Source organism: Antechinus flavipes, chromosome 1 (assembly GCF_016432865.1).
Source record: "Antechinus flavipes isolate AdamAnt ecotype Samford, QLD, Australia chromosome 1, AdamAnt_v2, whole genome shotgun sequence".
In the NCBI taxonomy this organism is placed as follows: domain Eukaryota; kingdom Metazoa; phylum Chordata; class Mammalia; order Dasyuromorphia; family Dasyuridae; genus Antechinus; species Antechinus flavipes.
The window spans coordinates 294,589,769-294,614,216 of record NC_067398.1 but is presented as its reverse complement, the minus strand read 5'-3'; the positions used below and the strand labels follow the sequence as shown (position 1 = coordinate 294,614,216).

General features: G+C 37.6%; 1 protein-coding gene across 1 annotated transcript in view; it reads left to right on the top strand.

Annotated features, from left to right (window-relative positions):
* The first annotated feature begins 807 nt into the window (after window positions 1-807).
* Window positions 808-24,448, top strand: part of ABCC1 (ATP binding cassette subfamily C member 1) — a 146,368-nt gene continuing 122,727 nt past the window's right edge. The window contains exon 1 of the mRNA XM_051962650.1: window positions 808-938. Coding sequence (XP_051818610.1) covers window positions 891-938 — 48 coding nt within the window. The 5' untranslated portion in view covers window positions 808-890. The remainder of the gene's footprint in view (window positions 939-24,448) is intronic.

Sequence of the window (24,448 nt, the reverse complement as noted above, 5' to 3'; positions counted from 1 at the left end):
TATTCTTATAATATTCTTCTTTTGGTTGTTAGCTCCTTGAGGATAGAGGCTTTCTCTAACCTCTTTTTCCCCAGTGCTTAGCACAGTGCCTGGCATATTAGTAAATGCTATATAAATTTTAATTTTTACAGTATCTATTTCAATTCCTCTAGAATTGTAAGCTCCTTGAGGGTAGAGATGGCTTCTTTTTGTATCCCCAGCACTTGGCATAGTGCCTAGCACATAGCAGGAGGCATAATAAATATTTATTGGTTGATAGATTCTAGCTAGCTCTCCAGTGTCTCCTCCATTAGAATGTATGAAGGCACGTGAGTGTCTTTTCTTTGTATCCCCAGTGCTTCAACACAGTGAACGTATACAAAATGTTTGTTGATTGCTTGCTTGATTTAGTGACCAAGGCACGTGTTCTGGAGGAAGGCGTTTTGGGCCGCCTGAGGATGAAAAAAGTAGGGGTCTCCCCAGCACCCCCGTGTTCCTCAGTTTATCTTCCCGGCCTCTCTCTCCCGAGCTCTGCCCGAAGGTGAGCCCGCGGACGACTGGGCGGAGTTGGGCCCCATCCCGGTGACGTGCGGGCCAACCAGGCGGCGTTGCGGCTCCCCGGGTTCCCTCCCGGCCGCTACCGCCTCGCCTCCTTCTTCTCCTCCCCCGCCTCCTCCCCGGCTTTCTCCTCTCCCGGCCCCTCCGAGTAGCAGCAGCAGCAGTAGCAGCAGCAGCCGCAGCAGCAGTAGCAGCAGCAGCCGCCGCCGCCGCCGCCGCCGCCGCCTCCAGCCTCCGCACTCGCTGCTGCCGCCGGCCGGCCGCCCGCCTTCCAGTCCGTCCGTCCGTCCTTCCGCCGGCCCGGCCCGGCCCGGCTCGGCCCTGGCCCCGGCTCCGGCTCCGGCCCCGGCCACATGGCGTTCCCTCATTTCTGCAGCGCGGACGGCTCCGATCCGCTCTGGGTAGATAACGCGCGGGGCTGGGGAGAGGCCGCTCCCGGGCTGGGGAGGGCAGGGCCGGGCTGGGGCTGCTTGACCAAGATCCTGGACACCCCGTTGGCCGAGCCCCCAATCTGCGGGAGGGGGAGCGAGTACCTATCGGTTTGCCCCGCCCGGGGCCACCTGGACTGAGGCTTCGGAACCTGGGGGGGAGGGGGAGGGCCGCGGCAGCAAGCCCGGCACGCTCTGGGGTCCTCTTCAACGCTGCGCCCGCCCCCACTCCGCCTTACCATCACTGCAGCTCCTAGACTGGGGCTGTAGACTCTGTCCGGCTTTCCTCGGGTTCCCATTCCCGGGCTGGCGGAGAGTTGATGGTCTCTTTTGCATGGTTAGGGCCGGGTGGGACTGACTCTGAGCCGGATTTGGAGCCCTGGGAGTAATGGGTGTGGAGAGGTGGAGCACCTACTTAAAAGATGAAAGCATCTGGGCATAGGCTCCCCCCATTTTCCCTTCCCCACCTACCTCCTTTGATCTCATTCCACGGCTTCCCCTCTCCCGAGAGACCTCAGTAGAGGGAAGTACAGAAGAACTTTGGTGTCTCAGTTGCATGTTTTCAGTTAGCCTGTCTCCCTTGGGAATATATGCGTGGCTGAACCTTGAGACTGAGGAGTGGGTGCAGAGAGGAAACGGGATGGGGCTCTAGGTTTTGTGGATATGAGTGGTTGTCTGGAGACATCCCTTCATCTGGCTTGTGCCTTTCATCTGGGTGAGTGGGATTGGAGACATTTCATTAGATCCACAGAAGTACTTTTCCTTCTTGTGACACCATGCAAATAAGTGTGCTTAGGGGATTTTGTGGAAAGCTTGGGGTTGATTTCTGACTCCACCCTCAAAGTCAAGGAATGAATTTATTATTCACTCTCACTGGAAGTTACAAAGCATGACTATGTTCTGGCTGTGTATTGTCCTCTCATTGTGCCACTAGGGGAATCCACTAAAAAGGACCAATAGTCAGGAGGTCAAAGTTCCCCACTGATGATGCTCTGGACTCAGTGGTCAAAGGAAGTTAAAAATCAAAATACTATAATAATAAAAAATGAATCGAATAATTAGTGGATGCATGAGAATTTTGAGAATCCCTCTTCACGAGTAGTGGACTTGATACTTCAAGGTGACAGATTCCTATAAACTCTCAGCATATTTATGTTTCCTTTGTTTAGAATTACTTTCACCTTAGTAAACATTGTTTCCTTTGTGTTGAATTAGGGATTTAGACTTAACAGAAGCTTGGTTACAATGTAAATCCTGTGAGCACATCTGGACTTTACACTTTGGGTTCTTTAAGGAGGGATTGTTGTAGGAAGATGAAATTCAGCACCCTAAATATATTCTTTGTATTGTTTTTCTTGCTTCTCTGCTTCTTAACTGCATCTAGTGTATTTGTGCAATTGCTACCCCCCCTCCCCCAGTAGTATTAGAGGTGCCAGTCCAGGATGACAGAGCTGTAATGAGCTCCTTGTCCTGTTTTCAGTTCAGTGGAATACGATAGTCTAGTCTGGAAATACTTAAGATTCTTTACAGTCAAGGCTCTGGAGAGATTTAGAAACAAAATGTCTACAATGATCAAATGAGATAATATTTGTACAAGACATGTGCACAGTGCCTGGCACATAGTAATCGCTCTATAAATGATTATTCTCTTCCCCTCTTTTCCTCTACAAAGGCCAATTGTACTAAGTCAGGGTGTTGTAGTGTTTAGGAAAATGCAAAACTTGAGACAGGAGAAACCTTAGTTCAAATCCTGTCTCAGGCACTTAATTACCTAGGTAACTAACCTCTCTGAGCCTGTTTTCTTATCTGTAAAATTCAGCTACTCAAGCCAGTATTTTCTAACTTCACAATTGTGGTTGTGGGGATCAGATGAAACAATGTTTATAAAGCCTTTTGTATATCTGAAAGCTATATATACATGCCTTGTAATGGTTATTACCAGTGGCTGTACTTTGGTGAGAGCTAAGAAGAAAGGTTGGGACTTTTCCATTTGTCATTTTACAGTTTGTGTCATATAGAGTCTGGAAGAATTCATTTGGAATTCTCAAATTAGTAGTTAGCTTGAAATGATAGAAATTTGTTTTCCTAAGTTAAGGGAAAATCAATAAATAATCCTTAGGAGACTACAAATTACTAGGAAAAGGCTGCTATTTACAAATTATTTTCCTGTGAAAATTATATGGTGCCTTTCCTATCCTATCTCAGGAAAACTCATCCAGGAAAAATCCAAGTCTGTCCATTGTAGTATGTGCTTTCCTAAAGTTTTCTGCCATACTTTTCTAGCCAGTGAAGTAATGGTCATCAAATGGCTCCTTCTCAGGTTCTAACTGCTAGGAGAATCAGGACAAACCAGGCTGGGTGTCACTCTATTTTCCCAGTAAGCCTTGGTGAATTAATGGGTGGGGAAGAAGAAAAGCAGAAAGGAAGGCATTAGTAACACCTTAATTACATAAAAATAGATCCTGGATATACTAACCAGCATACAAATAGCATCTTAGTCTAATCTTATGTGGCCCTTCTTATGAGAAGATGGTGTAATTGGTATTAATTAGACTAGTTCTGTGGTTTATTTTTTCCTGCTGGTGGGGATAGGTTACATTGAACCATCATCAGAACTCATGATAAAGGCCTCTTAGCCATTAAGATTTTGCATTTTGTGAGATTGCCATTTAGGTGCTGGTGGGGATTGGCTTAGGGTTAGACACCTTACGTTGTGATGGAGCAGAGAAATTTTTCTGGCCTCTTACACATCTATTGTAATGGCTTCCCTTTTAGCAACTGACCATAAACTTGAAATAGGAATAAGAGAAAAAAAAACTAATAATGTGCTTATATGAATATAATAATATATTATTATTATTATTATTAACAATCATGGTTGTGTCTGACTCTTTGTGTCCTCGTTGGCGTTCTCTTGGCAAAGATGCTGGAGTAGTTTGCCTTTTCCTTCAATGTGTACCCATTTTAGAGATGGAAACTGAAGCAAGTAGAGTTGAGTGATTTACCCAGGAACATAGCTAGTAAGTGTCTGAGGTCAGATTTGAACTCTGGTCTTCCTGACTCTAGGCTTGGTGCTCTATCCATTGTGTCACCTGGCTGCCCTAACAACAACCACCATAATCATAACCTTGGGAGGTATTGTCTGCATTTTGCAGATGAGGGCTCCTTGACGTTAAATGACTTGGATCTTTGACTGCTTAAGCAGCAACAGCAGTTGCTGATTGAATTCTGTTAGTTCATAAAATCCAAATCTTTTCAATGGATCACAGGATCATAGATGCAGAAGGGATCTGAAAAATCATATAGTCCATCCAAATTTTGCAAATGAGGAAACTGAGGCTGAGAGAAATCACCTGCTCAAGGTCACATTAAGTGGCAAAGCTCAGAATTTGAAAGTCAAATCCATTACTGTTTTTCACTGTACCACATTTTTTTTTAATTGTAAGAAAGTATCCACATTTGTAATCTACTCTGTTCTTTCCCTTTCCTTCTGAGAGAGTTTAAGATGAGAAAGGGAGAGAAGGAGAAACATGACCCAATGAACGAAGGCATCAAGTTTATGCAGTGCTGAACAAGTTTTAATATTCCCTGTCTATTTTTGGTTTTGGTTAAATTCAATAAACTTCTTGAATGAGCAAATCAAGAACTTTGAGAACCTGCTTAAGTGGGGGTATTATTACCATTGAAATGGAAATGAAAATCAGAAAGAGGGTTAAGAAATTTCTAAAAAGGGGCAACCTCTTAAGATTGGAACATCTACACTGAAATTTTTTGGCTCTCATAGCTTTCTGGCTCTGAAAGAATGGGTGTTTTCCTTGGAATACATTGGCATTAAGCTATTTTAAACAATTTGACTTCTCGGATTCCATCCTCCTAAGCAATTTTTGTTATTTCTTTCTTTCCCTTTTTGGTCAAGCTTCTCTTGAAAAAGGTGATTTTCATTCTCTTCCCCCTGCCCAGGTAAATAAGAAATAAGTGTGGTATTTCCATTCCAATAGGCCTTTTATACTTTTCTTCCATATTTCCTCAGTTCATAGAGATTGAGATGCTTTGGGATAGTTGGGATAGTAATAGTGAATGGCTGATGAGCATTCTTTCACCATTTAGATTGTTTTTTCTTTCAAAGGAAAAACTTGTAGGCTAGGGATTCTTAACCTAGACTGTATGAACGTGTATGTGTGTTTAATATTTTATTTTTGAGTTAACTGTTTTCAGTAGAATTGATTTGTCAGTCCAATATATTTTATTTTCTGAGAAGAGATGCATAAGTCAGATTGCCAAAAGAGCCTTTGACAAAGAAAAGGTTAAGAATCCCTGTTCTAGGCCAACTAGGATGGAAATCCAATTCAATACAATCTAGCCCAACAGCATTTATTAAATTCCTGTTCCAGGCCAGGGACTGTGATAGGCGCTAGAGCTGTAAAGATAGAATGACAATAATCCCTCAAGTAGCTTTCATTCTACAGGATGGGCCCCAGGGTAGCCAGCAATTTCTCTTTTTTGGAGAGTCCTCTAGAACTGATCAGTGTTTCCAAGCTTCTTATTGGCAGCAAGTTGGTACTGTTCAAAGAATGTTAGACGTGCTGTTAGAGGCCTTGGGTTCAAATCCATACTTGGCTACTTGTGTTATCTCTGACAAGTCACTTTTTGGTCCACACTTTTCTAGTTTCTAAAATAAGAAGGTTGGGCCAAATAACTTCTGAAGTTCCTTTCAGCTTGAAATCTCTTAACTGAACGAATACATCTGAATCAATCCATGTGACTGTTTCCTGTAGGTCTTCAAATAGACAAGAAATCAGAAGATCCGAGTTCAAGTCAAGATGACTGTATGACTCTGGGCAATTCACTTAACCTTCAACTATAAGTTGGATCAGTATATGGAATGTCATTATCTGGTGCCTGTTAAATTTCAGGCCAAATCCCTTTTTCTTTTTTTCCCCAAATGTATTTTATTTTAAGAAACAGAATAAGAAAAAAGAAAAACAGGAAATACAAAACAAAATAAAACTTTATCATGTGCCCAACAAGACATCAGGGAGGATTCAAAGTATATAACAACAAATATCAATTTAAGAAAGTATATATATATATATATTAGTAGAAGAAATTACATTCATGAATGTCTGTCTTTTCTTTATTTCCATGTAAATTATTCTTTTGTTCTCTGTTGCATACCTTTTTTACTTTATTCTTTTCATCTTTCCCCACCTCCAGGCAGACTTTAGTTAAGAAAGGTCATATTTATGTATACACATGTAGATATGTATATATATACCACATACATACACATACATATAGATAAATACACATATATTTTCCTTTCATTCCGCCCCACTACCCCTAGCAGACTACAATTAAGTAAAGATATATTCATGTGTACATATGTAGATATATATACATATACACACACTCCCACACATAAGTACCCCTCCACACATCTTTCCTATCCCTGCTTATCTTATTAAATTCTGCTCCATAACTTGGCTTACTATTACTTAACCTCTCTCCACCCAGGAATTCCTCCCTTGTCATCTTCCCTTTTCCTTTGTTTCCCATCCACCTATCCCTCCCTCCTTATTTCTTTATAGATTTTGGAGGGTGCTGTGGTATTATTATGTAGTATTGCCTAGTGAATCTGTTTCTGATGGGAGTAGGTTTTCATAACTACTAGCTTTCTTTTTCCTTCTAATGCCTCTGTGTCTATTCTTCCCCCGTACCTCATTTATGTAACATGATTACTATTTTTACCTTTATTCTTCCAATCTTTCTTTTGAGCTTACCTTATTATAGATGTAAATCTTAAACGTTAACTATACATTTTCCATGTTTAAAAAAATCCAATTTGACCATGTTTCAATAATTTGTCCATGTTGAGTTCCTTAAAATTGATCTATGATATTGGCTCTTATATGTTAAATTTTCTTTTAAGTTTGTATTTAGTTGGTAGAAAGTCCTGAAAATCTGCAAGTTTGTTTAATGTCTATTTTTTTCTCATTCAAAATTCTAGATAATTTTGCTGGATATGAGTTGTATCAGGGGGACCCCTGTTCTGCCCTAAGTCTTCCTGGTTTTTCACCAGTCTATGTTTGCCCTGAGGCACAAGTTTGTTTTATTTGAGGATAAAATCCATAAGAGCTTGAAATCAGCCTATTCCCCCATCTTTCCAGACTCCTCCCTCCTTTTTTCTTAATATTATGTTATGTTAGGGTCGGGGCTCTTGTGATCCACAATAAGTATACCAACAGCAAGATATTTTCCCCACAAGAGCCCTGCCAGGTGAGTACTACAAATATTAATTTTTCCTTTTTATAGATATGAAAAGTGAGACTAAATTAAGTGAATTGTGCCCATAGCCACAGAGTGAATGTTAAACCAGGACAATGTCTAGACTAGACAGTGCCTTGCACACATGAAGACATTCAATAGGAGTATGTTGAATTGTATTCATAGTCAGTATTATAATATGGGCCTCCTGGGTCATTCTCACTTTACCGCTGCATATATCTTTTGTCTAGTGATAACTGCAAATCCTCTGTTCCACCTCTGTAGAATTTAAGATGGAGACAGATTTAGGGGAAGAGGAATGGAGATATGACTGTAAATCTTCCTGTCTGATTGAAGTATTCACAATTACATATAATATAATCTGTGGTTTGGCTCAGGAAGCACCATTGAATTTTCATTATAGACTTCCATACTTCCTGAGACCCCCTTCATTAATGGACCATAATAGCTAATAAAACCTTTGCATATAAAAACTTCCCTCAAACTTTTGGCAAAATTAATAGAAAGTTTTTATAAAATGGCCTGATGTTAACAATAAAGGCCTGAGAGCCCTTAGGGGGAAATATAATCCTTCCCAACAGGAAACAACCCATCCTAGCAGGAAAAAATGAGAGTGACATTGTCTACTGAAGTCCTTTCTCACCCATATGGAACAGCTGCTTGTAACTGGATTTAGACAGTGTTAAGAGTTGTAAGTAGAAGGGAACTGTTCATAGGGTGTGAACTGAGGCTCTTCCTCCTCCTTTTCCTTTACTTTCGTTAGCAGATTCTGATATCCCTTTTTGATGGCTTGGATGCCCTAACTTTAATTGGCTGTTTTGAGGTCATCTGCCTATTTTTTAATCTGGTGAGAATAATACTTTTATATAGCAATTGAGATGAAACTCCCCAAAGCTGAAGAAGTGACTTGTTGACACTTTCTCGTGACATCTCTTCTTTTTGGAGTGAATTCAAATTTTGCTTCAGATCCTTACTATTTCTGTGAGTTTGGACAAGTCAAATAACCTTTCTGCCACAGTTTCCTCATCTGTAAGATGATGATAATAATAGCACCTACCTTCCAGTATTGTTGTCAGAGACAAATGAGATAATAATTGTAAAGCTCTTTGCAAATCTTAAAAAACTTTAGAAATGCTAGCTATTATGCCAGTCCACATAAACCCATTAAAAATTATTTTCAGTTCTAAATTCTTTCCCTCTACTCCTTCCTCACCCATTGAAAAGGCAAGAAATACAATACCTATTATACATATTAAGTCATGCAAGACATTTTCATGTTAACCATGTTGCATAAACAAAAAGTTTCAGTCCAAACTTAGAGTTCATCGGTTCTCTATTTGGAAGAAATAACAAGACATAACAAGAAATTTGGAAGAAATGACAATTTATCTCAGAGTACTTTGGAATTGTCGTGATACAGGAACCCATTTCCTGACCCAAATCTGCAAATTTGTTTTTATTTTTGTCCCCCTCCTCCCCTTCACTCTCCTGTTTAAGTGGGCTTAGAATAAAAATAAATTTGGAAATTTTAGATCTTGAATAATTCAGATTAATTAGATGTTTTTGAAAGTGGTTGGACAAATATGAATTTTAAATATATATATGGGGTTATATTAACTCTGAATTCTGTTAGTTACAATCCCTAGATCAAAGGGAAGGAATTCACACTTTGCCTGGGAATTTGGATCAGTTCTACTTAATGGACCTGTTAGGTATTAATGAAGATAAGAGGACTTGACCTGGGGCAAGAAAATCTGAACTCAAATCCATCCTTAGACATGTACTTTTTAATTGTGTGACCTTGGGCAAGGCAAATAACCTCCTTGCCCCAGTCTCCCCCTCTATAAAATCAAGCTAATAAATAGCACCTATTTCCCAGGGTAGTTGTAAGCTCAAATGAGGTCCATATGTAAAGTGATTTTCAAATCTTTAAGAGCTATGAAAATGCTAACTTTTTTTTAAAGACTGGTTCTGGGGTTATGAGGGTCAGCTGAGATTGTACAGGGGGAAGAGAATAAGTATTAGACATTATGCTAAGCACTGTACAAAATTTGGCTTAAGTTTTTCATTATCATTTCCCCTTCCCTTTATTAGTTCTCTTTCCACCCTCTCTTATTTGCTTTCTTCTTATCTTCCTCAAGGACTACTTTGTTAAGTTCTATTTTTCCCTTCCCAAAAGTATGTGGAAATGGAGAGAATATTGGGAAGAGCCAGAAGATTTGGGTTCTAGCTTAGGAAAGGCCACTTACAAGTTCTTGAACAAGTAATTCCCTTAGACTCTTTTCCTTTTCTGTAAAGTAATGCTAACAATAACTTCTCTTAGTTTTCTTTTTTCCTTTCTCATTGGAGTGGACTTAGGCAATTGAGGTAGGAAAGAGAGAAAATGCTTGTTAATTGAAAATAATTAAAAAATAATACTCTGGGGCAGCTGGGTGGTGCAGTGGATAGAGCACCAGCCCTGAAGTCAGGAAGACCTGAGTTCAAATTTGATCTCAGACACATAACACTTCCTTGCTATGTGACCCTGGGCAAATCATTTAACCCAGTTGCCTCAGCAAAAATAAATAAATAAAAATTAAAAAAAATATATATTCCATTCCATCTCTTAGGGCTAATGTATTTGAAAATGTCTAATACTCTATAATGATATGGTGTTGTCTAATAGCATCATATTATGACAAAGATGGTATAGCTCCTTTGGAGTGAATTAAAGGGACTAACTACTCTTCTCATTTATATAGAGAGAGTAAGTTGAGGTTCCTGTTGGTTATATGACTAAGCTAAGACTAGCAAGTCACTGGAGAACCCCAGCTAGTTAATAACTATTTATTAAGCACCTTCTGTGTACAATATATTCTCTAGTAGTGAATCATGGATAAAGAACAATTTTGGCTCTTGTGGAATTTAAGTGTCTTAATAAGGAAGGGTAAGCCAACTGCAATAAACAAAAAATAAAACATGGAAGTACCTTAGAGGTTAGAACCAGATCACAGACTCTAAATACAGTGACTGTACCATTCAAATTCATTAATGTGATTTAATCTCTCCTTCCTCCCTACTCCTCCTTCTTGGCTCAAGGCTGCATATAAAAATTTTACAATTAAGTAGCTGTCACTTAAGAGTTTTTCACAAAATTCTACTCCTCTTTTGTTCTATTGTGATCTAGTGTCCCCTTGGCCCTTAGTCAAGACTTGTTTTTTTTTCCCCCATAGTTAATACTGTTGTTAAGCAATCCCAGTGATTTTGCAGAGAAATAAGAACATTTCCTTTGGGTGTTACTTCTTAACTGTATTTAACTTTTGGATCCAACAGGTTATATACTGCTATCCCTCATTCTCCAGTGTTATTATCAGAACCATTTAAAACAAGTGACAGGCTTACACAATTGAGAACAAGGTGGAAGTTATTAATGTGCCTTGTGTGTCAATCTTGCTGGTATGAAATGTCTGTGTCAGGGTAGTGTATGGGTGTGATAGTTATGGTGGTGGGTGGTGGTTTCCACACAATTGAATATATTCTACTCTAAAGGATTTCCAGCACTCGGCTTTCTGTTGATTGTGGACTTCTGCCTATACTTGGCTTTCATGCCCTTCAAAAGAAAGAAAGGAAGAAAGAAAGAAAGAAAGAAAATAATATCTTTGATTTTTAAGTGCTCAAAAGAACTGGAAGACTTTTTAGACATGGTCGATTGGAGGTCATGTAGTTCCCTTTGGCAGTTTGATCAGAGAAATGTTTTAAAATACAGAAATAAAATATGTAAGATTATAAAGCCAAATTATCAAAATAGTTTCAAAAAGCAAATTCACAGGCCCCAGGTCATTGATCTAATCTAACTCCCACATTTTACAGATGAGGAAACTGAGGGCCATATAAGTACTAAGCAGCACATCCTGGAATTCTTACTCAAGTTTCCTGACTCTGAAACCAGTATTTTCCCCCATCATGCCACCATTATTTATTATTTTACAATATTCCACATTATTATTCTTTTGGGGAGAAAAATGGGTTTGTGAAATGTCCACTTCTTGTGTCCTTTACAAATTCCTAAAATTGGGGGGAAGGGGAGGTATAATGGTTCAGGTGAAAAGCATTTGGTGGTGGACGGGTAGAGTGGGAGAAGAAGGTGACCTAGTGAGTATAATTAGGTTGGATTAACTAAAGCCTTTTGAGAAATCCCCTTTCCCAAGATCATTAATAAAATTATTTCTGGATAAGAGGAAAAGCCATGTCATAGGTTAGAATCTTTTGAAGGACTAGAATTATAATTTAATGAGTGTGAGTGATCTGGCTATTTTATTAAGGAATCTTCCCTTATTCCTAAAAATAAAGTTTCTGAACAAGCCATTACATGCTTTGTGTCTCACCCAGACCCAGACCTTCCTCTAATATTCAAGAGTGAGAATAATTCCAGATTATAACTTTTGGCCAGCCTAAATGACTTAGTTTGGGGGGGGCAGAGGGATGAGTTGAGGTGATCATGGGGTGTATTGTATGTTTTGGAAAGATGAGTTAATTATTACACAAGTTAGAAACCTTGAATTCTGATCATCATGTAACAGTGCTTTGAGGAAGAAAAAACCATTGACAAAGGAAAAGGGAGAGTAGGAAACAGAAAAGTGAGAAAGATTCAGAATAATTCTGTTGCTATAATTTGCCTACATCTGATTTGGTAAGGCCTTGGTAAGCCCAAGATTATATGAAAGGCCTTAGCAGAATTGAGGACACAGCCTAGACCTCTTGTCTCTAGGTCACTCAAGGTTCTTTTGGCTTCAGTTGTATAGGAGTTAGGGAGGAGAGTTTGGGTATAACGAACAATAGGCATTTATGTCAGATTTAAGGACTTAATTTGAGCAATTGGATGGAAAAAGCAATTAGTAAATTCCTTAATTAAGTTCTGTTGGTAATTTTGTTGTAAGGATAATCCTTTTATTAACTTAATCTGTGAAAATAGAGCTGATACCCCATTTCATATATAACAATCACTGACCCATACCTGTGAAATTCAGGTTATTCTTTACTGAAAGAAATGGATAACTGAATTAGCTAAGAAGTCATGACTATATCAGATTTATAAATCTCATTTGGAATAGTCACTGTAATATAGGGAACTATTATCTATAAATACAAAATTATAATCTGCACCAAGCACATAGTAAGCTCTAATAAATGCCTGTTGACTGATTTCCTTTTTAACTATTTTCTTATTTAATGTTTAATTTCCCCCTAATAATATGTAAAAAGTTTAAAAATTTTTCTTTTCAAATTCTCTCCCTCCCTCCCCTTCCCTTTCATTGAGAAAGCAAAACAATTTGACATAGGTAATATATGTGTTGACTTCTTTTTAAGCATATGTATCTTATTTTTATGTATATATAAGACATATATACATATATATCTATGTACACATACACATATATGTCTATCATCTATCTATCTCTGTTTATTCTAGAGTCCTAAATATAAAGGATAGTTTCCATAGTTTGATAAGAATATAGGTGAGGGGTCTTGCTTGGTTTTTGATTTGATTCACTTAACCTATTTTAGTTTTCAGTTTTACTACTCATTGATAAAGAAAATGAGTGTTACTGGAATACTTATAATTCTCAGAGTTGTCTTACCCTTTTTGAAGAGTCTTTATATGATCCTCAGCATGACCTGTTAGAATATAACAAGAATCTTCAAATTTAAAAAAAAAAAAAAAAAAAAGAAACAAGACAAGAAGGTTTAGAAATCCAAGGTGTTGATGTTTCCACATCCATCTTACTCACTGGACTCTAGTGGGATAGGGGGTGGGGAGGGATACTCTTGGAGGTTGGCTGAGGTCAGAAGTAGCAGTTTTCCATCTGCCAAAGCCATATTCAAGTGTGTGATTCAGCACATTATGCTTCCTTGTGCCCAAGGTAGATAAAAGTAATTCTTTTGCTTTTTTCCATATGGGAGAGAAGAGGACGATATAAGGTGAAAAATATTCTGCACAATCACATGTTGAAAAATATTCAGTTGTGGTGAGGTATCCCAGAGAGACAGATTTTATTACCACCAAATATCATAGATTGGCAAAAACAACACTGGATCGAGCAAGTGTTGGTGGAAGGAATTGTTGAAACAAGAAGAATCAGAAGCAGCTTGTGGGAATGAGTTCTTAAAGACAGATCTGGGGTGCGTGGCTAACTTTTGGTCAGGTCATAAGGCAGTTAACTATAGAATCTGAGGCTAAAATTAAGCCTGCTTTGTTGTATGTTTGCCTCAGTGGAAAGATGCTCCAAAACAAGAAAATCTTACTTTTAAACTCTGAAAATTTAGGAATACTGTTTCTTTTAAACAAAAATTTTTATGCCTTTTGGTACCATAGTTACTTCCCTTATAAAACTCTTCCACCTCCCTATCTGCCTATCCCTTCAATTGAGGCAGGAAAAATATTAGGGGACATCAACAGTCACAGTCACCTAATTTTACTGCATCTAGTATATTTTGCATCTAGAGTATACCACCTCTATACTAAGAGGAGAGAGTTCTGTTTCACTAACTGTTCTCTGGGGCTGTTCAGGGATGTTTTAATTTAAATTGTTATTATGAATATTATTTTAGTTTTATTTTTCTCTGTATCAGTTCATCTAAATCTTTAGTGCTTCTAGTTGTTTCTCAGATTTTCACTTCTATGTTTTTGGGTGTTTTCTTTATTTTTTTGTGAGGTAGTTGGGGTTAAGTGACTTGCTCAGAGTCACACAGCTAGTAAGGGGTGATTGTCAAGAGGCCAGATTTGAACTCAAATCCTCCTGACTCCAGGGCCACTAGCTGTTTCTTTGTGTTTTATTGGTGCTCTTGTTTCATCACTGTCACTTCTTTTTTTTAATTAAAGTTTTTTATTTTCATAACATATGCTTGGATAATTTTAACATTCACCCTTGCAAAACCTTGTATTCCAAACTTTTTCCTTCCCTTCTCCTCACTCCCTTCCCTAGATGGCAAGTAATATAACATATGTTAAAACGTTTTTTTTTTTTTTTTCCATTCATGTTATTTTTTTAAAATAACTTTTTATTGATAGAACCCATGCCAGGGTAATTTTTTACAGCATTATCCCTTGCATTCACTTCTGTTCCGATTTTTCCCCTCCTTCCCTCCACCCCCTCCCCCAGATGGCAAGCAGTCCTTTACATGTTGAATAGGTTACAGTATATTCTAGATACAATATATGTGTGCAGAACCAGTTTTCTTGTTGCACAGGGAGAATTGAATTCAGAAGGTATAAATAACCCGGGAAGAAAAACAAAAATGCAAGCAGTTTATAGTTGGTTCCCAGTGTTCTTTCTTTGGGTGTAGCTGCTTCTGTCCACCTTTGATCAATTGAAACTGAATTAGCTCTCTTTATCAAAGAGATCCACTTCCATCAGAATACATCCTCAAACAGTATCATTGTTGAGGTATATAATGATGTCCTGGTTCTGCTCATTTCACTTAGCATAAGTTCATGTAAGTCTCACCAGTCCTCTCTGTATTCATCCTGCTGGTCATTCCTTACAGAACAATAATATTCCATAACGTTCATATACCACAATTTACTCAACCATTCTCCAATTGATGGGCATCCATTCATTTTCCAGCTTCTAGCCACTACAAACAGGGCTGCCACAAACATTTTGGCACATACAGGTCCCTTTCCTTTCTTTAGTATCTCTTTGGGGTATAAGCCCAGTAGAAATACTGCTGGCTCAAAGGGTATGCACAGTTTGATAACTTTTTGAGCATAGTTCCAAATTGCTCTCCAGAATGGCTGGATGTGTTCACAATTCCACCAACAATGTATCAGTGTCCCTGTTTTCCCACATCCCCTCCAACATTCCACATTATCTTTCCCTGTCACTCTAGCCAATCTGACAGGTGTGTAGTGGTATCTCAGAATTGTCTTAATTTGCATTTCTCTGATTAATAATGATTTGGAGCATATTTTCATATGTCTCTAAATAGTTTCAATTTCTTCGTCTGAGAATTGTCTGTTCATATCCTTTAACCATTTATCATTTGGAGAATGGTTTGATTTCTTATAAATTAGAGTCAATTCTCTATATATTTTGGAAATGAGGCCTTTATCAGAACCTTTGACTGTAAAAATGTTTTCCCAGTTTATTGTTTCCCTTCTAATCTTGTCTGCATTTGTTTTGTTTGTACAAACACTTTTCAATTTGATATAATCAAAATTTTCTATTTTGTGGTCAATAGTGATCTTTAGTTCTTCTTTGGTCATAAATTCCTCCCTCTTCCACAGGTCTGAGAGGTAAACTATCCTATGCTCTTCCAATTTATTTATAATCTCATTCTTTATGCCTAGGTCATGAACCCATTTTGACCTTATCTTGCTTATACAGTGTTAAGTGTGGGTCAATGCCTAGTTTCTGCCATACTAATTTCCAATTTTCCCAGCAATTTTTGTCAAATAATGCATTCTTATCCCAGAAACTGGGGTCTTTGAGTTTGTCAAACACTATATTATTAAAGTTATTGGCTGTTTTGTCCTTTGAACCTAACCTATTTCATTGATCAACTAGTCTATTTCTTAGCCAATACCAGATAGTTTTAGTAACTGCTGCTTTATAATATAATTTTAGATCTGGTACAGCTAGGCCATCTTCATTTGATTTTTTTTTTTCATTAATTCCCTTGAAATTCTTGACCTTTTGTTTTTCCATATGAACTTTGTTGTTATTTTTTCTAGGTCATCAAAGTAGTTTTTTGGGAGTCTGATTGGTATAGCGCTAAATAAATAGATTAATTTAGGTAGTATTGTCATCTTTATTATATTTGCTCGCCCAATCCAAGAGCATTTAATATTTTTCCAGTTGGTTAGATCAGACTTAATTTGTGTGGAAAGTGTTTTGTAGTTTTGCTCATAAAGTTTCTGATTTTCCCTTGGCAGATAGATTCCTAAATATTTTATACAATCAGTAGTTACTTTAAATGGAATTTCTTTTTGTAACTCTGTTGGGTTTTGTTAGTGATATATAAGAATGCTGATGACTTATGTGGGTTTATTTTGTATCCTGCAACTTTGCTGAAGGTGTGGATTGTTTCTAATAACTTTTTAGTAGAGTCTCTGGGGTTCTCTAAGTATACCATCATATCATCAGCAAAGATATATGTTAAAACGTGCAATTTTTCTGCATATATTTCTACAATTAACATGTTACACAAGAAAAATCAGATCAAAAAGGAAAACAATAAGAAAGAAAACAAAATGCAAGCAATCAACAAAAAGAATGAAAACTATGTTGTGATCCACACTCAATTCCCACAATGCTCTTTCTAGGTGTAGATGGCTCTCTTTATCACAAGACCATTGGAATTGGCCTGAGCCATCTCATTGTTGAATAGAGCCATGTCCATTAGAATTGTTCATCATATAATCTTGCTGTTGCTGTGTACAATGATCTCCTGGTTCCACTCATTTCACTAAGCATCAGTTCATGCAAGTCTCTCCAAATCTCTCTGTATTCCTCCTGCTACTCATTTCTTACAGAACAATAATATTCCATAACATTCCTATACCACAATTTATCCAACCATTCTCCAATTGATGGACATCCACTCAGTTTCCATTTTCTTGCCACTACAAAAAGGGCTACCACAAACATTCTTGTACATGTGGGTTCCTTTCCCTCCTTTATGATCTCTTTGGGATATAAGCCCAGTAGAGACACTGCTGGATCAAAGGGTATGCACAGTTTGATAACCCTTTAGGCATAGTTTCAAATCACTCTCCAGTATGGTTGAATCAGTTCACAACTCCACTAACAATGTATTGATGTTCCAGTTTTCTCACATCCCCTTCCACATTTATCATTATCTTTTCCTATCACTTTAGCTGATCTGATTGGTGTGTAGTGATATTTCAGAGTTGTCTTAATTTGCATTTCTCTAATCAATAATCACTGTCACTTCTTATGTTCATTTATCTTTATCTCTATCTAAACCTCTACCCCTCAAAACTTCCCAATTACTGTTGAGGGTAGCATCCTCCCAGTCCTCTAGGTGTCATCTTTAGCATCTCTCCCTCCCCATAACCAATCTGCTCCCCAGGTCTGTTGATTTCACCTTTTCATGATCTCCTGTATTCTTCTTTTTCTTCTCTGACATTACCACCATTCAGCTGCAGGTCTTTCTACCTGGACTATTGCAATAGCCTGCTGATGGGTCAGTCTCTTTCAAGTCTCTCCCCACTACAATCCATTCCCCATTCAACCACTAAAGTGATTTCCCCAAAATTCAGGTCCTCACCATGTCTCCTCCCTATTCACTAGACTCTGGTAGTTCCCTATCACTTTCAGGATTAAAACAAAGTGCTCTGTTTAGCATTCAAAGTTTCATAACCTAGTTCCCTCCTATCTTTGCAGGCTTTTTATACCTTATTCCCTCACATGTACTCTTCTATTCAGTGACTATAATCTCTTGGCTATTTCACCAACAAGACATTCTATCTCTTGGTTCTGGGTATTTTCTAAGACTGTCCTCCTTACCTGCAATGCTTTCTCTTACCATCTCTACTTCCCTGGCTTCATTTAAGTCTGACTAAAATCCAGTTATCTACAGGAAGCCTTTCTTAATCCCTCTTACTTCTAGGACCTCCCTTTGTTAGTTATTTTTATTTATCTCATATAATTAACATATTGGTTTGTTATGTCTCCATTATATTGTAAGCTTTATGAGAATAGGACTGTCTTTTGCCTCTTTTTATATCTTCAGTGCTTAGCACAGTGCCTAATCACATAATAAATATTTAATATATAATTATTGACTAACCAACCTTGGAACCCTTTTTTATACTAGATATGCATCATTTTTCATCACATAATAATATTGTTTTACATTTTTATCACCCCAGTTTGTTCAGACATTCCTTTATCATAGATACTTATTTCTCAGTTTTTGTTTTTAAAAATGCTGCCATTAATATTTTGATGGACATGGAACAGTTTTTCCTCTTGGGGCATATCCCCTGCAGGACCTTCCCTGAGTCAAAGATAATTGTGCTTCATTATTCAAATTATTAAACCACTTCATCATTGAGTATGTATGATAATTTTAGATTAACAGTGGTTTGTTGTTGTTTTTTTTAGCATCAGTTTGTCAGAACTTACCAACTGCTACTTCTGTTCTCCCTCCTCAGTCTTTTTTATGTCAAATGGGGCCCAGGTGGAAAAACAACTAAATAAATCTGTCTGGACTGTGAGCACTCATCCCTGTGTACTTGGTGACTCTGCCTTTGGATTTTGAGGCAGAATAACTTTAGTCAAGTCATATAATTTTTCACTATTTCTTAATTTCTCCTCTGTAAAATGTGGGGATTGAACAAGATTAGTGTAACATCATATAGCAAAAAGAGCACGGGAATCTATAGCCAACTGTGGAAGTAGGAGGAGGAAGAAAAGGGAGATGACCTACTATGTGCTAGGCACTGTACTAAATAAACACTAAACAAATATAATTGCATTTGATCCTTAGGACAATCCTGGGAGGTAGGTGCTATTGTTATCCCTATTTTACATCTCAGGAAACTGAGGCTAACAGAGGGTAAGTGATTGCCTGTGGCCAATAAGTTCAATCTAGATTTGAACTCAGGTCTTCCTGACTTTATACCTAGTGCTCTATTTACCATGCCAACTAGCTGCATCTGATCAGAGTTTTAGCATTTGAATCTTGACTCTGATAATTGTAACTCATATGGCAATGGACAAGTCATTTCCTTTCTTTGGGACCTAGTTTCCTCATCCATAGAATAAGGATGTTGAACTAAATGATCTCCAATGTCTTTTCCTCATCTTCCAAATCCTGGTATCAGTGAACTTAAAAAAAAAAACATAAAAATTGATTCCATTTATAATCCTATTTTATTCTATGCACTTAAAGATATATAAGACAATAAACATTTATTTATATGCCTTCCCAGTGCCAGGCAATGTGTTGTGTACTGTAAAAACAAAGACAAAACAGCTCCAGCTCTCAAGGGGCTCATATTTTAATAGGAACATCAGGGTACAAACAACTATTTACAAGCATATATAAAATACACTGGAAATTATTAACAAAAACTTGATAATAATCGACATAATTAAGAAATAATCAACAGAGAAATAATCACTAGAATTAAGAGAGTGTGTAAAGAAGGGTATTCACCAGATTTCCAAGGTGCTCATGACAAAACAAGCTTAGGATCCCTTTTGTAAGAGGTCTTTCAACTCTTAAATTTCCATTAGTTTATGTAAACGAATTCATCGTATTATATTCCAGAGAACCAATTCTGGACATTCAGTGTCAAGGTATAATTAGAAAATTGGAAGAGAAGTGAGTAGAACTAAAACCCAGTTCTCCTGACTACCACCCTGGTGCTTTTCACCAGATAAATCTGCTTGAAATCCCTTGAACTACCTGAGTCTCAGAAACTGAAAATTATTTGGTGGTGGCTAAACCACCATAAACCACCATGTTGAACTGTTTTGGGAGATAGTTTGATATGATGGCTAGAAAGCTGGACTTGTGTATGGGTGACTCGAAGGAAGGTCTTAAAAGAAGGCTCTACTAAGATTATATGAATCTTACCACCTTGGAATAGGGTGAACAGTTTGTTTTTAAAAGAAGAAAGAATTTAGGTATTAGCATTTATAAGAAATACTTGAATCAGTTTCCTCATTGGTAAAATATGGGGCTTGGACCAGAGGAATTCATGGCCTTTCCGGAAGGAAATCTGTGATTCACATTCTTGAAAGGACTTAATCCCAGGTTAATTGGTATACTTTAAAATTTTACTTAGGTTAATACTGTGCCTTTCTTTCTTAGTACAAGCTGGCTCATGTTAAAACAAAAGCCTTGCTCTGTGTGGGCTATTTTTCAAAGCAGGTAATATGGAAACTCCTCTTATCTTGGGACTGCTCGATATTTAGACATTATAATGATATATCAAGAAGGGGGTGAGGAGTTGTATGTGATTTAGAGCACAGAATTATTATCAGAGTGGGATTCACCAACACATTAATCAATAATTATTAAATTGACTATGCAGAGCATTTTTTAAGGTATATCTATACATAGATTAGGTAAGGCTTGGTCCCTGCCTGCCTGAAGTGTATAGTATTTTAAGGGAATTCTTTTAAGGAGATACTTTTCTTGAAGACTTGGGGTCATACCCTTTTTTTTGCTACCTCCAAGCAAGGTGCCTGGCACATAGTGACCACTTAATATGTGGCATAAATGAAATATAAGCAAGATGTTGGGTGGATTTCTGAAGGATATAAGATCTTTTTACTAATTGGGGACATTAGGGAGGGACTTAAAATTCGGGTTGGGCTTTAAAAATTATGAATGAGATTTTGCCATCCAGAATATTATTCTAAGTATAGGGTATGAGCAGAAGCACAGGGCTAGGAAGAGATAGGATGCATCTCCTAAGAAGATGGGTACAAGGACTGCCAATTACTCCAGCTAGATTTTGGCCTGTGTAAAGTACATGTAAGGGAATATTCTTAAATGGTATGGGAAAGAATGAAAGGTGTGGAAATCACTTTTTCCAGCCTCCTGGGCATTACTCTCCCTCTCAAACTCTTGTTTTGGAGTTATTTTAGACATGTCCAACTCTATGATTCCATTTTGCAGTTTTCTTGGCAGAGAGAAAACTTTCTTGTGATTGCTCCTCCAGTTCATCTAACAGATAAAAAAAACTGAGGCAAACAGAGTTAAGTGATTTATCCAGAGTCACACAGCTAGTATGTATCTGAGGCTATATTTTAATTCATGAAAATGAATCATCCTTATTTCAAGACCATTCTCTGTTTACTGTGCCACCTAGTCTTCCCAAACTCTGAGATCCAACCAAACTGACGTGTCTCTCTCTCTCTCTCTCTCTCTCTCTCTCTTTCTCTCTCTCTCTCTGTCCCTTTTATATGACACTCCATTTTCTGACTTCATACCTGGAATACAGACCATCTTTTACTCTCCTTCAGGAAGTTCCTTGATTTCTTTATGATCAGCTCAAGTTCCATCTTCTGCAAGAAGCTGTTCCTAACCCCCCCTAGCCATTAGTGTCTTGCCTTCCAGATCATCCTGGGTTTAATTCCTTTGTATAGATCTGCATTTATTTCCTTTATATTTATGCTATATATATATATATAACTTCACATTAGAAGTTCCTTGGATATAGGAGTTGTTTCATTCTTTGTACCTGTTTTCCCCAATACCATGAATACTATCTTGCAAATGGTAAGCACTTACTAAATGTTTGATGAATTGTTTGATTGACTTTTAGAGTGTGCATTTTTTTATATCTGGCTTTCCTCCTCAAAAATTAAAGATTTATTAAACCCTCTACTCACATGCAAGGGACAGTGTTGGGTGTTGGGAATAGAAATACTCAGGATAAAAGAGTCCTTGCCCTCAAAGAGCTAATAATTTGTTAGGAGCAATAACATTCACATAAATAATTATATACAAAATAAATGCAAAGTGTATTTTTTTTGGGGGGGAAGAGCATGAGCAGTGAGATCAGGAAAAGCTTCATGAGGAAGTTGATACTTGAAAAGGAGGGGATTCTGGAAATCAGGGGTAAGCTTCTAGAGAGCATGGATCATCAATTTTAACTGGAATTGGGTTAAATTGGGTTAGGTTTACTTAGTCTAGACTACTTTATGTTTCTTTGCCCATTGATGAAATTGACTCTTCTCTTTTCTCTTGCTTGAATAGAAATAAGTGAATGTGGAGGAGAGAAGTGTAAACCAACATCTGTCCTTAGTTTCATAACATTTCAGTGCTTTTGCAATGTTTGGATGAAGAAGCACTTTTTTGGTGGTTGGAATTTTGGCCTATTGTGCATGTTTTCTTCCTCAACAGGAAATGCTTATGTCCTTATGTTGTTAGTTTTAACCCAGGGATATAGAAGGAACATAGGAGAAAAAACTCCCATTGTCATCTTACTTTAGCATTATTATTTGGGTAAAAACAGAAAATAAGATGAGAATTAAGATAAGAATCGCTCTTAGATCTCCTGAAAGTCAGAAGCATTCATTGCAAGGGATTAAACTGTCTGGCTCTCCTTCCATTCACGTTAAGTAACAGCAGCAAGAGAAAATAATCGACGCAGATGAAAACCTGGAACCCAGTGAAAAATTGAGAGAGAGCATTGATAAGCATCAAATTGTTACTTTTTTTTGTCCTTTGTTTCAAAGAGCACCATGACACTAGGAAGGTGATGACATGACATGCAAATGATTTAGATTTAAATGAGAGAGGGCTTGCAAAGTTACCAGAGCCATCTGGATCCAGTGACAAGATCTAGATCAGGATGACTAGACACCGATGCAGGAAAAGACCTTTATCTTTTTTAAGCTAAGGTTTTTAACAGGTCTCAGTTTGACTGACTAATTAATCAGTAATTAAGGTTATGTAAGGAATAAGGAGAGAATGGGTTCTTTTACCTTTTCAAAAAAAAAAAAAAAAATCAATCCCAGAGGGGAAGATCCTCAGGATTTCTGGCCAAAACAGAAACATTTTCTATTTATATTTACATCAGGAACCAAACAGTGACCAATTGGGGCTTGGCCTGGAATCTATTGTTGGTCAATCAATGAGAGCCAGTGTGAGTTGGATTTAAGGCAAGGACCAGCCTGCAAACCTCAAGATATCTTGTGAGGTTTCACCTACCAAAATGTATATTCCTTTGGACAGAGCACCTACTGGTAAAGGTGTGGATCCTATCTAGACAGAAGGTAGGGAAGGGAAGGAAGGAAGAAAAGAAAGAACTGTGCTTTTACTTAAGATGCCCTATCTTTTCATTTAAAACATGCTTTTAAGATAGGAACTTAGATTAGACCTTTAGGATACTTCAGGATAGGGTTTCTTAATGTCTTTTGTGACATGGATGCTTTTGGCATTTTGGGTAAGCCTCCATACTCCTCAGAATAATAATTTTAAGTGTTCATAGACTAGAATTACAAAGGATTACATGAAAGAATTATCAAAATGTTAAAAAAAATTTTTCAGACTCAAGACTAAGAACCCTTGCTTTTAGAGTGAATTTAATTCAGGGAACCTTGATTACATGTGGAACAGAAGCATCTATGCACAGTAAGCCTTGGATTGGTGCCTCCCTTAATAATAGAATCAGATTTCTTGGCCTGTACTTACAGAGTTGGGAAAATCATGGTGGCTGCTATTTAGAGCAGCAAGTTTTCTAAAAAACTCACTTCTTTTAATACTTTCTCTACCAGAGAATTGAGGGTCAGAGAATAGCACAGTAATATTTCTTTTGTTTGTATTTAATCAAAGGAATTACTGTTAAGATAGGAACATTTGGCATTAAAAAAGTGTCCTTTTGGGTTCTATTCTTTAGATTCAAAAGATGTTGTGAAAGTTGGTGTACGCTTCCAAGGTGCCATTGGTAAAGGCAGCTACAGGACTGCTGAGTTGATAAATTTTCATGGTTGTTTTATTTTTAGACTTAATGAGTCAGAAAATGAAGACTCCTAGGGAGGATCCCCAGTGATTAAATGTAGGATTGGTGATGGGAGGCTGGAGTCTTCTCTTTTAAAGATATATTTGATTCTGTTTCTAATGCTATCCAGTTAGATGTTTTTTCCTTCTCCCCTGCCCCTTTGTTTTGTTCTAGCTTGAGCATTGGGGAAATATATACAGTCTGTCTCGGATGGGATTAGCATCCAGAGCACAATAGATCTGATATTGTTCCCTTCTGTGCCTAGCTGCAGGCCTTTTGTTTTGTAGTCCTTTTAAAGTTAGATTCAGTTTGAATAGGACTAATTCATTTGTTCTTGTTCTGAATGTTGCTTTTTTCAGGAGAGGAAGAATTGACAACTGAATAGATTGATGATTCCCTACCTTTATTAGTAATGGCTAGCATTTATTTTTCTATAGGGCTTTAAGGTTTGCAAAGTGGCTTACAAATATTAACTTATTTTCTAAGAAACCATGATAGAGAGTGTGACCAAACACTGCCCAGTATCACATAGTAAATATCTGAGGCTGGATTTGAACTTTGGTCTTCCTGATTTTAGATCTGGTGCTCTATCTACTGCACCACTCAGTTTCCTCTAAACTTTACATTTTATTCTTAGAATTGAGTTCCGTGGCTATTTAAATAGAATCATCACAAAACTTCACTTAGTTGGCATGCTCAGTTATAGAGATGCTCTGATGAAATGATT